Source organism: Pipistrellus kuhlii, unplaced genomic scaffold, assembly GCF_014108245.1.
Source record: "Pipistrellus kuhlii isolate mPipKuh1 unplaced genomic scaffold, mPipKuh1.p scaffold_m20_p_8, whole genome shotgun sequence".
NCBI lineage: Eukaryota > Metazoa > Chordata > Mammalia > Chiroptera > Vespertilionidae > Pipistrellus > Pipistrellus kuhlii.
In genome coordinates this window covers 51,700,510-51,725,256 of record NW_023425584.1, presented here as the reverse complement: position 1 = coordinate 51,725,256, position 24,747 = coordinate 51,700,510, and the positions used below count along the sequence as shown (strand labels likewise).

Here is a 24,747-nt window from a genome sequence, read left to right as displayed (position 1 = left end):
ACAAAATAACATCACCTATAGTTTTCACTCCTTTTAGTTTATGGCATCTCTTTTACCAAAAACTTAGCCAAAAATATTAGGACTTATCTTTAACTCTCCTTTTTATCTCATACCCACATCCAGACAATAATCAGATGTTATTAGATCTACTCTCAAAATATATCCAGGATCAAGCCAACTCTCTCCCCTTCCACTGCTTCCACCCTAATATAAGCTAGTATAATATTCACCTGGATTATTCCAAGAGCCTCCCAACTGGTCTGCCTTCTTCTGTCCATGACACATGGCTCTAACTCCACCTATCAACCAAAAGTATCCCCTATAAAATCTAACAGCCCCCAATCTCACTTGACTTAAAACCCAGACCATCAAATGTTCTTAAGGGATTACATGATATGACGTCATCTACTAGCCTCTCAGGCTTGTAGCCACACAGTTTCTTCAAAAACAATAAACCTCCCTCTATTTCAGGACCTTTGTACTATTGTATTTTTCTTCCAGAATGCTCATCTACCAGAAATCCATAGGGCTTGCTTCTTTAACCAGAGATGCTTCCTTCCAACAATGTATAAAATAGCAACTCCCACAACTTTCACACGGGAACTCCCTATTTTGTTTTATTTTTCTTCTAGCAGTTTTCACTAAGAAATATACAATATTATGTGCATATTTGTTTTTTCTCCCCTCACTATACTGTAAACTTCATGAGAACAGACAGTTTGCCTATTTTGTTTATGCTATATATTTAGCACTTTAAATAGTGCCCAAGGCTTAGTAGATGTTCAATAAATATTTGTCGAATAAATAATTTGTTGAAGGAACTAAAGGATTTATGACTCAACATCTGTAGATTAAGAAGCTGCCATAGCAATAGGTTTATTTTCACATTTAATTTAATGAGTATTTGCTTACTCTTACTATATGTTAGACTTTCTGGGAAAATAAAAAGATATAGTTTTTGCCTGACTGGAGAGACAAGATATACAAACATTAACGTAAAAGTTGAACTTAGTACCAAAGTAAAGACATTAATTATCTGAGGACTTCAGAATAGGGACTAAGTCCATGAGAACTAACTAGAAAAGAAGGAAGTACTGCCTGAGATCTGAAACACAAGGATTTATTTACAAACGGAGCCAACATTTGATGAGCACCACCTTCAGGACAGCCACAGCTTTGGACACTACAGGGAGGAGACTGATAGTAAACAAATATTTGTATAATAATATATTAAGTAATAAAAAGTTCTGGAAATAAGCAGTAAGGACTCAATAAGGGTTTTTTTTGTTTTTTTTTTGTTTGTTTGTTTGTTTATGTGTGTGTGTTTTTAAAGGCAGGATGATAGAGACACAGAGTGCCTTTGACAGGCAAAGGGTACTACTTTAAGTGGGGCAATTTGGGAAGGTCTCTCTAATGAGGTAAAATGGGGGAGAATGCTAGATAAAGAAGTGAGAGAGTGAGCCATGTGGCTATGTGGAGAAAGAACAATGACTTAAAAGATAACAATGATGTTCTATTTCTTAACTAAATGGTAAATAACTAGGTATGCATATCATTGAAATATAATTCTCATGCCATAAATTTTATTTAGAATTGTATAGTCATCACCACTAGTTTTAGAACATTTTCATCACTCCAAAAAGAAACTGCACCCAGTAGAAGCTACTTTTCGTTCCTACCTTTCCCCAGCCCTTGAGAACCACTAATCTTTTTGTTTCTATAGGTTTGCTTATTCTGGAAAGTCATATAAATGAAATCATATAGTATCTGTCTTCTAGCATATCAAGTTCAAGGTTCATTCATATTGCAGCATATAGGGTGGGGCAAAAGTAGGTCTACAGTTGTGAATAAGTGAAAGACAGTGATTATTCTTATTTTATTATCTATTAATTATTGTATTATTTTCCATATGAACAACTGTAAACCTACATTTGCCCCACCCTGTACATCAGCAGTTCATTTCTTTTTTCTCTTTTTTAAAAATATTTATTTCATTATTTTTTTTGGAGAGGAAGGGAGAAGAGAAACATCAATGATGAGAGATAATCATTGACTGACTGCCTCCTGCACATCCTCTACTGAGGATCGAGCCTTCCATCTGGGCATGTGCCCAACTGGGAACTGAACTGTGACTTCCTTGTTCATAGGTTTGTACTCAAACCTATGGGCAGCAGTTAATTTCGTTTTATGGTTGAATAATATTCTATTATATGATATAGCACATTTTGTTTAACTATTCATTAACTAATGGACCATCATTTGGACTGTTTCCACTTTTGCCCCTGACAAATAATGTTGCTATCACATTAGTGTATGTGTTTTTGGATGAGTTATATGGCAATACTATGTTTAATCTTTTGAGGAACTGTCTACCTTCCAAAATGGCTGCCCCATTGTACATTCCACAAAGCAACGTATGAGCATTCTAACTTCCCCACATCCTCACCAACACTTATTATCTATCCTTTTCATTATAGCCATCCTATGAAGTAGCATCTCAATGTAGTGTTGATTTGCATTTCCCTAATGACTACTGATGTTGAGCACTTCTTCATGTGCTTATTGGCCATTTGTATATTCTCTTTGGAGAGATATCTATTCAAATCTTTGGCCCTAGTTTTAGTTGGGTCGTTTATCATTTTACTATTGAGTTATTGTAAGACACAAATTCTTTATCATATATACTAGAGGCTGGTGCATGAAATTTGTGCAGGGCGGGGTGTGTGTCTCTCAGTCCAGCCTACACCCTCTCCAATCTGGGACATCCCTCTCACAATCCAGGACTGCTGGCTCCCAACTGCTCGCCTGCCTGCCAGCCTGGTCACCCCTAACTGCCCTCCCCTACTAGCCTCATCGTCCTTTATTGCTCTCCCCTGCAGGCCTGGGTCCCCCAAACTGCCCTCCCCTACAGGTATGGTCACCCCTAACTGCCCTATCTTGCAGGCCTGGTCCCCCCCAAACTGCCCTTCCCTGTAGACCTGGCCTTCCCCCCCCCCAACTGCCCTCCCTTGCAGGCCTGGTCCCTCCAACTGCCCTCCCTTGCTGGCCATCTTGTATGTTGGAGCAACAGTCAATTTGCATATTAGTCTTTTATTAGATAGGATGATTTGTAAACATTTTTTTTCTGTGGGCTGCCTTTTGCCTTCTTCTTCATGGTGTTCTTAGAATCCCAACAGTTTTATAAATTGATAGAGTCCAATTTGTCTATTTTGTTGTTGTTGCTTGTGCTTTAGGTACCACATCTAAGAAACTAAAGTGCCTAATACAAGGTTATTAAAATTCAGAGCTATGTTTTTCTTCTAAGAGTTTAATAGTTTTAGCACTTACCATTTAAATCTTTGATCCATTTTGAGCTAAGAACTAAAACAACATACAAATGGCACAGAGGTCCAAAAAGTTGTGTTTACTGTATTCTTGGAACGTACCTGAGAGAATAATACTTATTTGAATTATCTGTCCTATCACAAAAATGTATAAACTTCCAACAAAGAGATATAATAGTAACAGTAGTTGGAAAGAGGGGAATTAGTAATTGGTTGAACAGTAAACACAATGGCTATCCCTGATCACCTGCGTTTTCAAGAAGTTATAGGGACACTTTCCATTTTCTCATACATGGCCTCCAGAAGAAATAACTTCTAGTTGTCTGAGGATATTACATCTCACCCAACAGTCTCCCAGGGGTCCTTTATTCAACAAGCAAAAGTGCTTTCAGGGAAAAAAAAACAACTATGTTCTTTATGTAAAACAGAGGTAAAATCTGAAAAGCACTTAGGCCTTCCTGTGCCTAAACTGTTACTGATACAAGGATTTTAACCAAAAGATTAACAAATGGGTCCATTCAATTCTGAACATAGTTATTACCATTTTGACAGTAGTCTGGCAGCTAAGTGAAACACAAAATAATATGTATTATGTGAGAGGAATAGATGATCTGTGACATTATAGTATTTTATAAGCTTGTTGACTGATTTTTTGATAAAATATAAATTCTCTAAGTATTGTAATTTAACCTCATAGTTCTGAGAACTTAAAATATGTCTTTATATTAACCTTCACATTTTCTAAAAAAAGTATCTCAGTTATAAGGCTGTGCCTAGCTTAGTAACATTTTTAAATATCTGCTACTGTATTCACTCCTATAGTTTCCAGAGTACATTTGAGAGACAATGAGCTAATTCATAACCAACAACTTAAAATCCCTTATTTCCATTTTTATGTCACTGACATTCAACTCAAAGTTTAAGACTTTGCAAAGCTGTGCTTAATAATTGTACAATAAAGTAGAATAAACCTGAAGTTAACTTCCTATTCAAGTTATGAGGATAGTGCTGCAGTATTTAATAGTTTTTAAAAATAAAATTTCAAGTAATTAAGCTAAAATAAAATAAAATGCTTTTAGTAATAAAGTTTCATGTTTACTTTAAATCCTTTTGAAAAGATACAAAATAACATTTATAATAACATTTTCCATAAAACTATGAGGGTTGCTTATTTAAACCAAAATAATTTGCATTCATTTTGCATATTTTAACTGAGGTAAGATAAGAATGAGATTAAAAATGTAAGTTTAGAACTTATAATTTAGCAGGTTATCTGCTTTTGAACTAAATTTAGTGCAAGACCAACACATACAAAACGCAAAATGTTCAGCAAATTTGCTTTAAAATACACATCCTTAAGAAGGTGCACAACACTACAAGAGGTAAGCAAAATTAGAGATTAATTACTTGGTGTGAGGAGAAATCTTGAATAAAGGAGTGACTCTCAAAACATATACTGTAAGTACCAACAATCTGTAAGGATTCTCCAAGTATTCTATAAATTACAGAACTCTCTTTTTCCTTAGTTTCTTTACACCATATTCTCCCAGTTTCCCTCCTATTTACAGTTTCTTTACACCATATTCTCTTGATGCTCTTTCTGGTTCTAGTTTCTCTACAAAGTGAGAAGTCCTAAGTCTTGCTTCCCTTCCTTCCTTGATGATCGAACTGATCTATTTAATTTTTCTCCCTTGTTTCTAGTCATGTCACTCCTGAAATTCTCTCTTCAAACTGCAGGCAGAGACACTTCTACAAAGCAAATCAGACTGAGAAACTTCCATTTTTATGTCATTTAGGACCACTCTCCATTTACCGTTTAGGTGAAGTATATACTTCTCAACATGGTTTTAAGGTTTTTTAAGAATCTGGCCCCTACTTCCCTCTCTGCCTGCCTCATTTCTTACACATCTGCCCCCATATTCTCCACTTGAACAATATTGAATTTTAACTTTATGGTCTTATATCCTTTTCAAGGCTTTAGAGTTGCCTCTAAAGGGGGAACATTCTTTACTCTTCTTCATCTGGCTAGCTCATCCTTCAGATTCAGCTTAGATAGCAATTCCTCGGGTGATCTCTCCATATTCCGCCTATCAGTTCCCAGATCATGCTATACCTGGTCTAGCATATCACTTCACATGGTAAAATTAATTTGTCTATATCCTCTTACCCCATTGGCTGTAAGCTCACTAAGATCAACCAAGGTTGTGTATCAACCTTGTTTCCCTTTATTATTTCTATCATCTAGCAGATATAATACTAACACTTCATTTACTAAGTAATTTTCTCAATTTAAACCTCCTATCTCATTCTTCAAAATGGGTAAAACTTTTCAAAGCATTTACATAATATAATTGTTAAAGAAAAATATTTTAAAACTATGTTAAATGTTCTGTGAGTTTTGATCATTTAAAATTTCCCTCTGCCATTTTAATGGTTGGCTGCCTATAAGGAATATCTGATAGAAGCAAAGCTATTATTCAAACAGACCTCCACATCCCAAATTCTACTCTAAACAAACTGCAACACCCTTAACCTCCTCATAGTGGCCCCTCTGCCCCCTCTCCACCATTAGCTTGTGTCAAAGCTGATTATTCTCCAACACTCTATTTACCAAGTAGGTAAAAGGCAGGGTCAGCTTTTCCTCAGCCCTCCACAGTACTTCTCAACTACCAGTCTCAAATTTTAATTTGGGTAAGAATGACCCGAGAAACCTATTAAAAATGCAGATTCTTCTTACTAGTAGCTGCCTGCTGGGAATCTCATTAAGTTGGAGTGTGAAGCCGAAAGCAGTTTGACTCAGTGATGGAGTGTCGGCCTGCGGACTGAAGGGTTCCAGGTTTGATTCCGGTCAAGGACATGTACCTTGGTTGCTGGCACATCCCCAGTAGGGGGTGTGCAAGAGGCAGCTGATTGATGATTCTCTCTCATCGATGTTTCTAACTCTCTATTCCTCTCTCTTCCTCTCTGTACAAAATCAATAAAATATATTAAATAAAAAAAAAAGTTGGAGTGTAGAGCCTAGTGACTCAAATAAGTAAACCCAGTGATTCTGATGCAGGTAATCCTTTGTCTACATTTTGAGGAACTCTGATGTAGAGAATTGCTTTCCTATCAGTACTGACCCCAGCCCCCACTTCCTTGTGGGCTACCCTACCTCACTGCCCTCTTCACCACCTTAACATTGTCAATTACCATCTTTGCAGTCAACCCCAAACCTTTATTGGGGGCTCTGGCATATCCAAGTCTTCTGCTCTATCCCAACTCTTACCATTATCCTGGATGTTCTGAACCCTTTGCATGTCACTGGGCACACTTTCAGGGAATGATTCTATGTTCAGTTTGCAATTCCTTCCAAAATTATATACAAGGTGTCTATACTGAATTTTCACAGCTCACCAAAAACAGTCTACTAATAGCATGGTATATAGTTTGTTACTTTATTTTAAAATACAAATTATAAAATACTTAAAATAACGTCAATTGGGTAAGCCTGCCTACCTATGTTGATGCAGAATGACTGGTTGTAGTATTAACAATCTGTAAAGGTGTATGATTTTCATCCACTCCATATACTTATAGAAAACCTGAAGTTGGTAGTTTGATTCAGGTTTGATAATTTGTGAACAAAGTCAACAAAAATTGAGGGCAGATAAAAGGTATGCTAAACTAATACAGTACAATCCAATCTACACTTTAGTCTCATATTTCATTAACTTCTTCATCCCTAATGTCTCTCATCTTTCATGCTCTACCTAACTTAGTCAACTGGCACTCCCATAGCCACTCTTTGGACCATGTCACAGTCAGGAAGCAAAACCACTGGAGTCTTAAGTCTAATGCTGCTGAATTAATTCAAAGACTATCACTGGGAAAATTTATATGTATCTCCATTCAAAAAATTCCTCCTAGAGATCAAAAACTTACTCATGATAGCATTTGTTTATAAATAAAGGTACAACCTATGGATTATAATAAAGTTAGATAAGGCTTTGGCCTTTCATTAAAAAGTACATTTATTCACAATTTTAACAACTATCCCAATCCAGAATTAATTTATATATATATACATATATATACATATACATATACATATATATATATATATATATATATATATATATATAACAACACATTATTTTAAAACTTATTTTTGGTTAAAGTAGTTAAGAATATATTTCATACTTGAAAAGTAAATATTTAAAATGAATCTATGTTTGCATGGTTTAAACAATCAAAAACATTTGCAAACCATCTGCCATACCTCTAAAAGGGTCCAAGATACACATTTGGTAAAAACTGTGTATTATAAAGACATACTCAATCACATGCTATTCAAACTCCAGGATAGGATGACTGAAGTAGAAAACATGTTAAATTTTAAGTCCTTATATTGGAATTCACTCCTTTATCGAGCAACTATTGTTAACTATAACTGTGTTGTGTGCTACACACTGTCTCTTTCCTACAGGTGATTCCAAACTCTTGGGAAAAGTAGTGAGACTTGGGGATCTCAAAGGTAATCCCACTTAACTAAAATCCTGTGATTTAACTCAAAACTTATAGATCAGGAGGTTTTAAGATCCAGGAAACCTAAGGATCCAAAGACAGGATTTAGGGGTTGCTAAACTCCCTAAAATTGAATATAAAACTTGGTATCCTGTGTATATGTAAATTTTTTTCTAGAGGAAAAAACCTAAATTGTGGATTTTTAGTTTGGGGCCAACTACAAGAAAAGTTTTCTTTCAGCTATACCTATTAAGGTAATTTCTCTAAATCTGCCAAATATAATTTAATTCACAAGAAATTTCAACCATATGAAGGTAATTATTTTCTTCTTCTCTTTATTTTATGCCACAAATTGGGCATTTATAATCTAATATTATGACCAGCAGTATAACAATAAATTATAACATGCAGTTACAAGTCGGTAATTTGTATTTCTAGAAATGAACTTTTCTAATTTTCAAAAATATGAATTACTTTTTATTAAGAAGCAAAAATATTTTTGCTCTAAATAAATTGCAATAATTTATTTTAAAATCATTATCCTATGCCTCTTATCTGAATAAGAGGAATAAACCTCAAAATATTAACATATGTTAAAGTGCTGCCAAAGAATCCTTATTATAGGTTCATACATTAAAATTTCTATATAAATGTGAAAACTCTAACCAGAGCCTCTCTTAGCTCAGACTAAAAAGGGAAATCAAATGAGAAATGAAACATTAGACACAAAAACATTTGTAATTTCATTGCCTGTGCCACAGTGACACCAATAGGTCAGCGAAGTGATGACAACTTAATAAATGACTGCTCATTTTATACAAGATTATATTTTTTAAAGTGTAGTATGCACTAAATAAAAGCCATTATACAATTTCAGACAGCAAGTATGTATAAAAGGAAGGTGTATATAAGTAAAATACCTCAGAAAAGTGGTCATGATCCAGTTTTACAGGCGATCTTTCTTAGTCCATAAAATATAGTCTAATGCTAATAAATACACTTTAATACTTTTATAAACTTTTATCTATATTAAAATAGAAATGTGAATGAGATTAAATGCAATTTCCCTTTTATTGCTATCAATAATAAAATACCAAAGGAAAAGTGTGCCAAAATGTAGATAGATATAGGGTGGGGCACAAGTTGGTTTATAGTTGTGAGTATGAAAAACAGAGCTTATTAAATATATAGATATAGATATAGAGATATAGAGATATAGGTATAGATATAGATATACATATACATATAGATTGATTTCAGGGAGGAAGGGAAAGGAAGAGACAGAAACATCTGTCTCTGATCAAAGAGAATTATTGATCAGCTGCTTCCTGCACAGCCCCTAATGGGAATCACATCATGACATCCTCGTTCACCCAACCACTTAGCCACAGTGACCGGGCCAGAGTTTATTCTTGTATTATTATTATTGTGTTATTTTCCATACAAACAACTGTAAACTTACTTTCCCCCAACCCTGTATATGCCTAATAGATCCTTGGTCTAATTTATTCAACATAGTCAAAAGATGCTTTTAAAATACTATTTTTTACTTATGGTAAAAGGGATCAATCACACGGCCAATTTTTATATTATTTAAAGCATATTAAATATGTAAGAAATTCTCATCATGCATATATTTTTCATAAGAGCAGGTAAAAATGGAAATAAGTTTTATGATGTTGGATTTCTTTTAGGGAGGTGAAGTGCTGGTTGAAGTGCATTGTTGCTTCTAAGGAGCCTTTCCCAGTTTTAAAATTACATCTAAGTAGGGAAGACCTTCAGGACAACATCTCCTTTTTTCCTTTACCTCTCAATAGAAAGTGAAATAGCACTGCAGGGGAATCTCCAAAAAGAGAATTTTACATTAACCAATGAGTAAACTTACAAAGCAGCAAGTTAACCAGCTTTGACTGCATACAGAGGCAAGTTTCTGCCCACTCCTGAGACACTGGCAATGTCTGGAGACATTTTGCTTGTCACAACTGGAGGGTGCTATTGGTATCTAGTAGGAAGAGAATAGGAATCCTACATGCACAGGCCACAACAAGAAAATTTATCTGGTCCAAAATGCTGATTGTGCTGAGATTGAGAAAGTCTGATCTAAAATATCACCTGTTCAAGTATTTTATTCTTAAACATATGAAATAAAGAGAGCCCTATTTAAACTATAAAATGATAATATAATTATCATTTTCAAGAATATGAAAACTATATTTTAAAAGTTATTTAAAGTTGTACATATGTACCAAATAACATAAAAAGGGTTATTTAATGAAAATAGCTCCAGAAATAGTAGCCATCACTATCATTTCTAAAATTATATTCAGCATATTACTTACTTTATCCCATTTAATGTTAATATCTCTACAAAAGTAAGATTCTCATTTACAGAGATTAGAAAGCAAAAAGAAGAGATTAAATAAATACCTGCTTAAGGTATTTATTTTGCAACACTAGAAATTGCATAAATGACATTTAAGCCCATATCACCTGCAAACCCATAGTGTTACCATTAAAATGCATTACATTTCAATTTCAATGAAAGGCAGATCAAAAATTAAAGCACTCCTAATTTCATTTTTCAATGAGTCAAGCATGTTTTTTAAAAGTTAATTTTAGAAAGTGAACAGCAAATTCAAAAGCAGTCTACTTGGGAATTATGTACTAAGGACACATAAAAAAGAGATCAGACAGTGCAAATGTTTAAAAGGATAACCTATATTTAATATTTTTTTCTTATAACAAACAAAATTAAGTAGTTTTATAAAGTAACTAGAGGCCTGGTGCATGAAATTTATGCCTGGGGGTGGGGAGGCTTCAGCCCAGCCTGCGTCCTTTCACAATCCAGGACCCATTGGGGGATGTCGGGCGTAAACCAGCAGTCGGACATCCCTCTTTGCATGCACCGGTGACCATACTTTTCATACAGGTGAAATGCATTTTGTTTGGGCAGCTACATTTTTTTGCCCGGATTATAAAAAGTAGTACATAACATGATCCTTCTTAGGCAGTAGTACCATTTTCCCCATCTTATGGGTGGAAAAACTGAAGCAGAGAGAAGTTAAGTAATTGGCTTTGTCACACAGTTATAAGTGTCAGAATCAGGGCTGACCACAAAATGTAGAAGCCAGAGTCCATGCATGTTATCGCTGTATCATCCTGTTTTTTCAGTGTTAGAGTAGCCTTGCCAGGTTTTAATGTTTAAACCTAATGTTCCTAATATATAGGGTAGGTCTGGCCAGCGATCAGGGCCATCTGTGGAGCAACCGGTAGGCGGGGCGATCGTGAGGCCCCTGCTGGCACCTGCCTTGGCTGGTGGCCTGATGCCGCCTGCTGGCTGGCCTTGTACCCCAATCGACATGCCAGTCATCTCCCAGTCAGGGGCAGTTCCTGCCTTGAGCGTCTGCCCTGCTTCCTACCCCCCCCCCCCCCCCAGTAGTCCATGTGCATTATAGCGACTGGTCATTCCGTGTTCACTCGATTTGCATATTAGGTTTTATTATATAGGATATGCCAAAAGTGTCAGACACACTCTTGTTCTGTTATCAATAGAATTATTGATACCATCAAAGCCTAAATGCTTACTAGCCTAGGGCTTAACCCTAACAAATCACTATTATGACACACCTAAGTCATCCCTACATGATAAATTAGATTCCTGGCAATTTGGTCAATCTAAGAAAATATTCCTATATTAAACACTATTACTTTTGTCTCAACACTTAAGGGCTTATCATGATTCTTTTTTTATACATTTATAATTTTATCACAAAACCATTCTTTTGGCATTAGTTGGTTACAGTAATAGCAAGATATTGTAAGTGTGGCATAGCAGCTCTAAGTAACAATTGCATTCCTTGCTTCCTAAACCAAAATTTAAGTTACCTCATATCCAGTACAGAAAAGTTATCTACAATCATTTATGCTGTAAATCCTGATGCATATACCATTTAGGGAGGAGTTGATGCTAAGGGATTAAATGTTAATAAGACTACAAAAGGACCTTTATGGGACTTTTTTCCTTCTCCCTCCCCCAAATTACTTTGCTATAAAATAACTGAATTACTTAGAGCTAGTCTGCATGGCTACATTGTACTTAGTTTTTTTAAAAAGCAATACCTATGCGATGAATATTTTATACTACAGGCACAGGGAATGATGACTCTAGTTTTAAACTCCTGCATTAGAGTCTCTTAAAAAAATAAAATCAGTCTATCAAGTTCTTTTAGATGGCATTATTGCTGTACATTTGTTGGTGGATCACTTTCTGTGCTGTGTTTGCTTTGAAGAGATCTTCCAATATATCTCCAATACTCCTTTCTTCTAGTGTCCTTTTCTTTAGCCAGGATTTCACATAACTCTAATACTTTATTAAGAATGTCCTCCTTGTTATCACATTGGTTTTCTAGCATATCTTCATAGATATCCATAAGAAAGGAAATTAGGTAGGGGGAACTATGACTTGGTTGCAAATCAAGCAATTGATTTAATAGATTGGGATATTTGGAAAGACCACGATCCTGCAAAATCCCTTTCAAATAGTTCCATGTACTTTTATTATGTGGTACTAGCTTGATCATTTCCAGGGTGTACTGGACTTCTCTTTCCAGTAAAGGCCTACCGATCATTGTAGCCACTGGTGTCAGAAATTATAAAGTATCTTTGGTTCCAGACAGAATTATTTCTCACATCCTTTTTAAGAAGTTGGTCTACATTCTGCAGCTCATTATCCCAAAGTTTAAATTCCTGAGTAACCCACTGTCGATGTTACCAGGCATGATAATTCTTTGCATCCTGGTTTAGATTATCAGCAACAAACTCAAGCTCCTGAGATGGATCTTTTAGCCATTCCACTAATACTTGCCTATGATGCCAAACTTGATATCTTTTGGTCTGTTCTTCAATTATTTCAGTGATGTAGTTCATTTCCTCATGTAGATCCTTTTGAAGTGACTTTAAGAGAACTCTCTATAAATGCACGGTGTATAATTGGCTGCATTTAACTCTATAGGATCTCTGGTTAATTAAAAAGCACTCACTTTTATCATCACATTGCAGAAGGGCCCAGAAATAATCATAAACATCTCTAACTCTTGGATGGCTGACCAGTGTCCTGAAGAGTGCAAGGGAAGACCCCTCTTCAGGCAACCTGGGGAGAGCTCGCCTTGAGTCTTGTCAAAGTTTTCCGAAGACAGGTGGTACTGGTTACACTGGAGTGAGTGGCTCTACTGCTGCCAAGCTGAGCTGGTGGCCAAATGGGCCTCCCAAGAGAAGGCATTTGGGGGTGGAGACCCTCTGTTCTATCCTGCCCTCTCCCACCCTTGCCTCTGTGGGTATCATGATTCTTTTATTAAGAGAAAGAAAAGTGTTCTTACCCTATTAAAGCCATGTTCATGAGAGTCATCAACTTCTCCATTACTAGTCACCGCAATTTCTGCTGCTGAATTTTTGGGAGACTCTTGAGCCATGGTAGACTCCTACAAAAAAAAAAAAAAAAAAAAAAAAAAAGTGATAACACAAAATTGTAAAAGGAAACATTAAAAGACCATATTTATGTTTAAGGCACTTAAAAGCCAGCATTTAAAAAATTAATTTATAATTTACCTAATACTCACATAGTAAACATGATATTAATGTAATAAAAATGCATCTGGCTTTTAAAATTGAACTCAACTTATGTTTTTATATTAAAAACACAAGTTACTATTCCTAGCTGGTTTGGTTTAGTGGATAGAGCATCGGCCTGTAAACTAAAAAGTACCATGTTCGATTCCAATCAAAGGCACATGCCTGGGCTGTGGGATAGATCCCCAGTAGGGGGCATGCAGGAGGCAGCTAATCAATGATTCTCATCACTGATGTTTCTCTTTCCCTCTCCCTTCCTTTCTGAAATCAATAAAAATATATTTTAAAAACAACAACAACAACAACAACAAAAACCCACAAGTTACTTGTTACAATATCCTTGCCTTGTAAATAGTGTTATGATAGACTATCACTTACAGCTGGAAAAATATTATGGGGAAAGACAAGCTTGATTATTAATCAAACTAAAACAGCTATATTTTTCCTGTTGTATAAAATGGGTTTCTAAGTCAGCTTTTGTCCAAAGAGTTTCCCTGATGTAAAAAAAACTTTTGAAACTATTATACTAGAAGAATACATTTTTATACTCTGACTTTACTGCCCTAAAAGTCAAATAATGTTTAAAAATAAATCCCTTAATTTTGTAACCATAGAAAATATAAATTTCTTTCAGAAACTAAATATGGTTAATCAATAATAGAGCATCAGTTATGGTTGATAAAAATTTTGCTTGCTCTAATCATATGTGATTTAAAGAAACATTTGGCTACAAGTTAAAATGAAAATTTCATATCTGTAAAGAATCTTAAAAATAATATTTTCCCATATTTTAAAAATAAAAAAACTTCAGCATAAAAAGTTAACAGTTATACTTTTTACAGAAAACAGGTGTCTCTCTCTTCACACACATTTAACAATGGTGCCCACTAGAAGAAAGGCCTTAATAGAAATATATGTCAGCAACAGAATACCTAACAATATGTGTTTAATGCTCAGATCTGAGTCTAGCTGCTACTCCTGATATCACATGCACAGAATTGCCAAAATTAAATCAAACAACTAAAATAAGTGTGTGTGTGTGTGTGTGTGTGTGTGTGTGTGTGTGTGTTTAATCTATAGGCCTGAACCTACTGCCAAGAACATTAATTTAGAAGATTTTTACAGGCTGTTATACTACTAAAAGCAAGTGTTAATGCAAATAGTTTTGTGGTTTAATCTCTACTTCTATTAAATATAAAAAGACTTATTAAAATATATTTCACAGACATAATGAAGCAAATGAAGCCAGACTCAATGAGTACATACTATATGATTCAATTCAAAAATAACTAATGAGTTATGAATATTGTAGGCAGAACCATGGTTACCTTGGGGTGGGGAAACACTAAGTCTTGACTTTGAGGGTGGACTTCTAGTTTCCATTTCTGAATGTAAGAAGCTTAGAAGTTGCCACTTCATCCTAACAACAAGTAAGAAGCTGAACAGACTGAAAAGTCAACAACTCTTCTTGGATTCATAAGCGAGGGAGGACACAGGGCAAAATGCTGCCTCAAAATTGGAGAGACAGGCAAATACAGGGAGTCATGGCTTACCAGAGTGAAGACTCACCAGTGGAAAAGACCTCGGCTACTAGCTCAGATAGGGAAACCTGATGAATTGCTGGAGGTTCAGGTATGGACAATTCTGAGCATTACAAACTCTAGAGAGAATGAGGAGGGGCCCACAATGTGTTTTACCTCCAGGAACTGGACCAGGTTAGCACAGTAAATACTGGAGAAAAATCCCCTCATCATTCCAGTAAGGGGAAGAGAAATGGAATTGTTTTTTTGAAATACACCAGAGCACTATGTTCTTAACAAGGCCTATCCCAGGAGAAACCAGAACCTAACCTTGGATACAATCAGTGTCTAACTGACCTAAATAAGGAAAATACCTAAATCCAGTCCACTCTGGCCATCCTGACACACCTAAGAGGGGGTAGAGAAAAAACAAGAAACAATTGTGAAGCTCCCAGAGCAGAGGCACAGGTTCACTAAAGACTGAGACCTAAGCATAGGACTAGAGAATGCTTCCCTCCTTCTTCACCTCATCAACACATTGTTAACAGTTTCTTAAAAAAAAATATCATGTCTGGCTATCAGAAAGAATTACCAGCTCCTCCAAAGTCAAACAAAACAAAACAAAACAAAACAAAATAATAAACAGACACAATTTGAAGACACAAAGCAAGTATCACAGCCAGACATGGCAAGGATGTTGAAATTATCAGACCAGAAATTTAAAATAATTATGGTTAATATGCTAAGGGCTATAATGGATAAAATATACACGAACAGATGGGCAATGTAAGCAGAGTTATAAAAATTCTAAGATAGAATTTTGAAAAAGTTAGAGATCAAAGTCACTGTAACATAAATGAAGAATCCTTTGAATATCATAGACTGAATAATGGCCCTGGGATAGGCAAGCATTCCTTAGGACACAAAAAACATAAATAATAAAACAGAAACACTGATAACCTGAACTTCATCAAAATTAGAAACTTCTCTTCAAAAGACACTATTAAAAAAGAAAATGAGCAGGTTTTGCTCAGCAGTTGTAGTGTTGGCTTGCAGACCGAAGGGTCTAGGGTTCAATTCCAGTCAGGGGTGAGTACCTTGTTTGCAGGCTCCATTCATGGAGGGGTGTATGGGCCTGCACGAGCAGGAGGCAACCAATCCATGTGTCTCTCTTGCTTCAATGTTTCTCTATCTCTCCCGCTACCTTCCCCTCTGTCTGAAAATCAATGGAAAAGGTATCCTAGGGTAAGGATTAACAAAAAAAGAGAAAAAAATGAAAAGGCAAGCCACAAACTGGGAGAAAATAGAGGTAAAATATGAATGTACCAGACAAATGGCTGGTGTTCCAAATATCTCTCTATATAAAACCCTAATATGCAAACAGACTGAACAGCAGAAACATCAGAACCGGTCAGTATGACATGTGCTGACGACCAGGGGGTGTGCAAGGAACCTGCCAGGCATAGGCAGCAGGCAGAGTGCAGAACATGGCGGGAATTGGCTGCAGTGGGATGGTAGAGAGGTGAGTTGGGGGCGCCAGACCAAGGTGCGGCGCCAGTCGGTCACTGTCATCGGGGCAAGCCACTGGTGGTTACTGAAAATTCTTTGCTCCTCTGTGCCACAGTCCTGCCCAGCACTTGCACCTGCTGCTGGTGCCAGCCCTGTTCACACCCACTGCCAGTGCCTGGCCCCGAGTGCTCAGTGCTGTCAGCGGGTGTGAACAGCAGCTGCCGGCCCTAATCGCCCCACAGGGCTTTTCCACCTCCCCCTGCTCCTGAGGGGCAATTGGGGTAGCAGCTGCTGCTCGCACCCGCTGAGGGTACCAGCCCCAATAGCTCCATGCCATTGGTGCAAGCAGGGCTGGTGCCATCAGTGTGTGGGAGCATTGGGAGAGGGGCTGCCAACAGAGATGGGATGTGGTGGCTGAGATGGAAGGGACCAGACTGGGGTGTGGAGGATGGGCCAAGACCCGCCCCTGTGCCCACCACAGCCTCGAGGCCCACAGTTCCTTTCAAGGTGCATGGTTTTGTGCACTGGGCCCCTAGAGTAAATACTAAAAAATACATTTTTATGCCCAAAAATTTAACAAGCACTTCACAAAAGAAAACATATGAATGGCAAGTACCTACATGAAAAGATATTCAACATCACTAATCATCAAGGAAATGCAATTTAAAACCACAATAAGGTACAACTACAGGATGTCTCCAAAAAAAAAAAAAAAAAAAAGGTATACATACTTTGAATAACTATTAATTCCAATGGGTTAAATCTGAAAAGAAAGAAACATCAATTGAGCTATCAGCTGCTAACCTGTATATACATATTTTGGGGACACCCTGTATATATACCCACTATAATGGTTAAAAGTTTAAAAAGGCTAACAATACCAAGTGTTGGTAAAGAGTAATTGGGACCTTGCATACACTGCTGGTGAGAATATTAAAAAATACTTCACTTTGGAGAACTGCTTAGCAGTTTCTTATAAAAGTAAATATGAGCCGAAACCGGTTTGGCTCAGTGGATAGAGTGTTGGTCTGCGGACTGAAAGGTCCCAGGTTTGATTCCGGTCAAGGCCATGTGCCTTGGTTGTGGGCACATCCCCAGTAGGGGGTATGCAAGAGGCAGATGATCAATGTTTCTCTCATCGATGTTTCTAACTCTCTATCCCTCTATCTTCCTCTCTGTAAAAAATCAATAAAATATATGGGGGGAAAAAGTAAATATGACTCAGCCATTCTACACCTAAGCATCCACCAGAGAAATTAAAACAAATGTCCTGATTACACTTGTATTATATGTATTCATAACAGCTTTACTCATAAGAGCCCAAAAATAAAATATATCCATCAACTGGGTAATGGATAAACAAATTGTGTAATATACATATAATGGGATATTCCTCACCTCTAAAAACTAATGAATTACTGATACATGCAATAAATATTGCTTAATCTCAAAACATTATGCTGAGCTAAAAAAGTCAGGCACAAAATAATACATACTATATCATTCTACTTATAGAACTCTAGAAAATATAAAACTAATCTATCATGACAGATCAGCTATTGCCTGGGGAGAGAGGTTAGTTAGGGGAGGATTAACTGCAAAAAGTACAGGAAACTTTAGGATAAAGAAAACTTCTGTATCTTGATTGTGATTATGGTTTCCTAAGTTTATGCACTTGTCAAAACTCATTGGAGTGTATCATATGTAAATTTTACTTCAACAATCTGTTGATATTTTTTAAGGTTAAAATTCTATTCTATAATCTTTAAATCAGAGGATCTATTTTTTCTGCAAGTCCCAAATCCACCCACGGAGACCACACTAGTCTGGTGGAGGAAGGCGTATGAGCCTGATAAGATACAAGGAGGGACAAGCTTGCAGCTCTATAATTCAGTAGCAAACAGTTTGTCATTTCCCAAAATATATCTCTGTGACAAAAATTATAAATGAGACCACTATCCTCTCACTATGAAAATTACTGCCATCTCAAATGTCATTTACAGCCCTGTTTGATCCAAGTCTGAAAATTACAAATACTTGTCTTTAAGAAAGTATCTAAAAGACAACAGAGCATTAAAAAAAATCCATTTGTTCCTCAGATCCAGTGGCTCTCATCCTAGATCTTATAAAACAGCAAAGGAGAATTGCCTCATTTGGTTTGCCAAGTCAGACTTTAGCCAAGTATTACATCTACCTTATTTTTATGGCTGCTCAGTCACAGCCCTCTTCAGTGTTGGGGAAAGTCTATACAAGATGAGGCCAGGGAAAGGCAGAGCCTGTGTCTTATTATATAAAAATACTGATAATCATGCAACATTCTCCATTCTGTAATAGCTTTCATGTGGCTGGTAAACTGCTTACAATCTGAGACCTACCTATGGGTCTAGTAATAATTAATGTCGTTTTTAAACATTCGTTTAAAATCTTGCTTGGCGTTGACTTGTATTGACATAACCTTCAAACACGTGGTATCTACAGAATGTGTTAAGTGCAATTAACAAGTTTTGCTTGAAAAAGTTTGTGTTTGGTTTGGTTTTTGTTGCAAAACTAGGGCTAAGAAGATGGCGGATGAAGAGCATATTCGGCACTGCGTGCTTTACGAGTTCCAATTAGGAAGAAAAGCAAGTGAGGCTGCAAAAAACATCTGTAGTGCTCTTGGTCAAGATGCAGTTAGCGCCAGAAAATGCCAGCGTTGGTTTGAGAAATTTCACGAGGGAAATTTTTCGTTAGATGACAAGAGTGGTCGAGGCTGTGTGTCCAATTTTGATCAAGAAGCTCTTCAAGCTCTTTTGGTGCAAAATCCTCAAATTACCCAACAAGAGCTTGCGACAACTTTAAATTGTTCACAGAAAACAATTTCCAATCAATTGCGTGCACTTGGCAAAGTCCAAAAGTTTGGAAAATGGGTTCCTCTTGAGTTGACCCGACAACAACCGTAATCAAAGAGTCACAATTTGCAGTTCGCTCCTCTCTCCTCAAAACTGTTTGCCGTTTTTAGAGCAAATTGTTACCGGAGATGAACAATGGGTGCTGTATGTTAATTTGAAAAGGCGGCCTCAATGGTTGGACAAAAATGAGGCTCCGCAGCCCACGCCAAAACCTGACTTGCATGCGAAAAAAGTGATGTTGTGTGTTTGGTGGAATTTTAAAGGAATTCTTCATTATGAACTTTTACCATCTAACCAAACCATTACAAGTGCAGTGTATAGTGCCCAAGTGGAAAGGTTAGCCCAAGCTTTAAGAGAAAAAGAACCCGCGCTGATTAATCGGAAGGGCGTAATTCTTCACCACGATAACGCACGACCGCATACTGCAATAATCACTGCTGAAAAACTGCGCCAGTTGGAATGGGAAGTTCTCCCTCAACCTGCATATTCTCCTGATATTGCCCCTTCCGATTACCATTTGTTTCGTTCTTTGCAAAACTTTCTTCTTGGAAAAAAATTTAATAATGAAGAATGCCTCAAAAATGCATTGACCGAATTTTTTGCATCAAAATCACAAGAATTTTACAACAGAGGGATTAAAATGCTTCCTGAGCGTTGGGCACAAGTAGTAGAAAACAACGGCAACTATACTGTTGATTAAATTTTGTTGTATTGTTTAAATAAATTCGATTTTAAAAAGTATTAGAAAACGACATTAATTATTACTAGACCTAATACTTCTCCAGCTGCTTCTCATACCACTCTCCCCTAACACTCTATACTAGACACTTAGGCAACCGAATGTCTATTAACTTCATCTTCACCCTCAGAATACATAGTGACTCTTCTCTCCCCGTCAATTCAATGCCTAAGCTATAGCCTTTTCTGTAGTTGCCCAAGACTTAGGCTAAAAGAAAAAAGCTCAAATAATTTTTTCATTACTTGTTTTTCAAATCCTGAAAATATACCTGACATATTTTAAAATGCTTTACATTTGACAATCTGCATTTATTGGTGAACACTTCAAGAAAAATAAAATATAACATTAACAAAATTTGATCCAAATACTAAAAATCTCTATCGTAATTATGCAAGATATGGCATATGGAAATACTAATGGTAAATCCCCAATTTAGAAAATGCTTAGAAACTTTCTAGAAAGGATGGAAAGAAATGTGTCTTAATCTTAATTAGACATCTGGAATTGTACAGGGCTTTGTATCTTCTAAAACACACATTTAACATTGTTCTTTAATTTAATAATTTACCACGGAGCCAGCAAAAATAAAGTGGTATAATAATAAACTTAAAGTTTTTCCAATTATTTCTTAAATCTACCATTTTAAAAAGTTATTTGAAACTTCATTAAAAAATTCAGGGAAATGTTTCCAATGCTCAGTTCACTGGCTGCACATATTCAACCGGTATTTTGTTCTACTATCAAATAATGGTTGTATTTTCTTCTAATCTAAAAGATTAAATTCTTAATTTCAGTCAATTCTAGAGAAAAAACAAACAGTGCAGAAAGCAAACAGTGTGAAAGAAGAAAATAAGCCCAAATACTCTAATTGTTATAGTTCAGATAATGAAAGTCGCAGTGCTTAGTGGACTGATTGTGCATGTTAACAGAGGCCATATATTGTTTGTTCCAATACCAAAAAGCACAAATGCCTTCTGTGTCAGACAAAATTATTGAGATTTTTCTTTGCCTACAAAAGAAATAGCAATTCTATTGAACTCATAATTCAAATAGTCTTTGCAATTGCCTTCTGTATTGGTAAAATATGGCCTTCTTTAAAAAAAAAATGGTTAATGCATTTATTAAAAAGTGTTCATTCAATATGGTTCAAAAGTATTAGGTGAACAAGTCTAGTGCATGGACCCTGAGAACTAAGCAAGGTTTCAGGAGACAAGAATTTAAGGACCAGCCGAAACCGGTTTGGCTCAGTGGAAGAGCGTCGGTCTGTGGACTGAAGGATCCCAGGTTCGATTCCGGTCAGGGGCATGTACGTTGGTTGTGGACATATCCCTAGTAGGGGGTGTGCAAGAGGCAGCTGGTTGATGTTTCTCTCTCATCAACGTTTCTAGCTCTCTATCTCTCTCCCTTCCTCTCTGTAAAAGATCAATAAAATAAAAAAATAAAAATAAAAAAGAGTTTAAGCCGAGGCCGGTTTGGCTCAATGGATAGAGCGTCGGCTTGGGGACTGAAAGGTCCCGGGTTCGATTCCGGTCAAGGGCATGTGCCTTGGTCGCGGGCATATCCCCAGTAGGAGGTGTGCAAGAGGCAGCTGATCGATGACTCTCTCTCATTGATGTTTCTGACTCTCTATCTCTCTCCCTTCCTCTCTGTAAAAAATCAATAAAATATATTTTTAAAAAAATAAATAAATAAAAAAGAATTTAAGGACCAGTTCTGCCCCTTTTTCTAAGTCACTTTACTTCCCTAAGTTTCAATGTCCTCATTTATAAAATATCAGAGGGCTCCCTCAGCCTAGCATGCACCCATTCACAGACCAGGAGCCCTTGGGGGATGTCATCATTTGATGTCCTTAGCGCTGCCACAGAGGCGGCCCACCAGCTGTGAGCCTGGCTCCTGGCTGAGTGGCATGCTGACCACCGGGGGGGGGGGGGGGGAGTTCCTGTGTTGAGTGTCTGCCCCTGGTGGTCAGTGCACATCATAGTGAATGGTCATTCCACCGTCCACGGAAACCAGCTCTCCGACATCCCCGGAGGGATCCAGGATTGCGAAAGGGTGCAGGCCAGGCCAAGGAGCTCCAGAGGTATATGATCCAGGCCAGGGAGTGACACGGGAGGTTGGCCAGCTGGGGAGGACCTGCAGAAGGGCTTCAGGACATGTCCAGCTCTTCTTGCTCAGTCCCCACCAGCCAACCCCAGCAGCAAGCTAACGTACCAGTTGACTGTCTGCCCCCTGGTGGTCAGTGCACATTATAGTGTGTGGTTGAGCAGCCTTAGTATCATTAGCATGTTATGTTTTGGCTGGTTGAACAGACAATCAAACACTTAGCATATTAGGCTTTTATTATATAGGATGATTATTAATGTCACCTATATATCATAGAGCTCTTATAAAAATCAAATGTGACACTGCTTGGAAAACTGAACATGTTATAAAAAGATGTTATAATTATAGTACATTTAATTTCAGCTCAGGACCAATAGGACAAATATTGGAGTAGTCCCATTAGCACTAGCATTTACCAATACAGTTACTCTTCCTAACTTTGGCACTATAGGTAGGTACCCTAACTGCACTTTTCTAAAATGGACTAATATCAAGACAGAGTTGAAGTATGGTCACAAATGTTATCATTTGTAACCTTATTCATTTTTTTTTTATATATATATCTTGGCAATTTTATGGCTTTAAAAGGAAGATGACCCTCAAACTTACTGTATTATTATATTATAAACTGTATTATTATAAAGGAATGGATAAAGCAAATGTAAAATCCAAATAATTATTAAGCCTGGATGATGAGTACAAGGACATCCATTTACTATTTAACTTTTATGTTGCAAATTTTTCTTACCAAATATTTTAATCTATTAGTGTCAACACCTAATTTTTGTTTAAAGTATTACATGTCTCTTTTCCCCGATTAACATCTCCAGTGCCACTCCCACCCCCAAGAGCAAGCCCCCACTGCCCCAGTGATGTGCCCATTGGTCATGCAAATATGCATGCATACAAGTCCTTTGGTTAATCTCTAACTCCCCCTCTCCTGCCTTCTCCCTACGGTTGGATGGTCTGCTCAGTGCCACTTTGTCTCTGGATCCATTTTTGTTCATCAGATTACAGTAGGTCCTTGGGTTACATTAGAGATCCATTCCTACGGCATGACGTAACTCGATTTTCACTGTAAGTCAGAACCCACCTATATAAGCACTTATGTCACTCAGGGGGAGCACATACACAGCAGTAATAAAGTAAAACAGTAAAAAAAATTTTTAAAGAAAGATAATAATTGTGGTAAATAAATAATAAAGAACATAAAGCACATATGTATATGCATCAAAATGACAGAACTTTTTCTTTTTAAGTAAATGGGAGATGGCGACATAACCATGAAATAATTTACATGGAGTCCAATGTAACCTGAGGACTGCCTGTATATTGATCATTATATCCCACATATGAGATCATGTGATATTTATCTTTCTCCAACTGGCTTATTTCACTTAGCATAATGCTGTCCAGTTCTATCCATGCTTTTGCAAAGGGTAAAAATTCCTTCTTTCTTATAGCAGCATAATATTCCATTGTGTAGATATACCATAGTTTTTTAATCCAACTCATCTGCAGATGGGCACTTAGGCTGTTTCCAAATTTTAGCTTTGTAAATTGTGTTGCTATGAACATAGGGATGCATATATTCTTTCTGACTGGTGTTTCTGGTTTCTTGGGATATAGTCCTAGAAGTGGGATCACTGGGTCAAATGGCAGTTCCATTTTTAACTTTTTGAAGAAACTCCATACTGTTTTCCACAGTGGCTGCACCAGTCTGTATTCTCACCAGCAGTACATAAAGGTTCCTTTTTCACCCATCCTCACCAGCTCTTGTCATTTGTTGATTTGTTGATAATTGCCTTTCTGATAGGTGAGATGGTACCTCATTGTTATTTTGATTTGCATCTCTCAGATGATTAGTGACTTTGAGCATGTTTTCATATGTTTCTTAGCCTTCTGTATGTCCTCTTTTGAAAAATGTCTACTTAGGCCTTGGAAAAAATATGCAGAATGTAAGAATATATATCTCAGGTAAATAGAATGTAGATACAAAGAACTAGGTTTCTCATTGTAGGAGAAAAAATTGAGATAATTCTCAATTACCTATAGTAGTTTAAAAATCAACTTAACAGATATTTAACTATTCCCATCCACACTATCATTAGTAATTTTTAACCACGTAACTAAATTAACTGTTTAAAGAAGTCATTTTTACTTTCCCACTCAGATTGTGTTACAGAGAAACTAATGAGAAGTAAAATGATAAGACTCTCAAAACTAAATTACTCCTTGAAAGAAAACTAGCTGCAAATGAACTCTAAATTATTCATTGTACTGTGGCCTCATTCTTCATCTATGGCTAGCTAAATTCCAAAACATTAGAAGTGAGGTCAACCAAGAACCAAGAGAATTGGAGAGCTGTTTCAATTCTGTTACTAAATTCCAAAACATTCAAAAAAAAAAAAAACAACAAAAAACCCTGCAATATTCCTATGTAATTTTTTCCAATGGAAAAAAAGCTCAGAGTAAATAATCTAAAAATACAGCTTAATATAAATAGAGATATATTCATATATATATATATATAT

The 24,747-nt window shown here is 36.6% G+C and overlaps 1 protein-coding gene and 1 pseudogene across 6 annotated transcripts in view; both read right to left on the bottom strand.

Annotated features, from left to right (window-relative positions):
• The window catches only part of ARFIP1 (ADP ribosylation factor interacting protein 1), an 81,740-nt gene that overhangs the window by 49,057 nt on the left and 7,936 nt on the right, over positions 1–24,747 (bottom strand). For 5 of the 6 annotated variants that reach the window (XM_036423678.2, XM_036423677.2, XM_036423676.2 and 2 more), the window contains exon 2: positions 13,205–13,306. In XM_036423678.2, the coding sequence (XP_036279571.1) occupies positions 13,205–13,297 (93 nt within the window). In that variant the 5' untranslated portion in view covers positions 13,298–13,306. Of the gene's footprint in view, positions 1–13,204; positions 13,307–15,007; positions 15,113–24,747 lie in introns of those variants that run through there. The other variant, XM_036423675.2, reaches the window with a different exon arrangement.
• Positions 11,981–13,169, bottom strand: LOC118711204 (annotated as a pseudogene).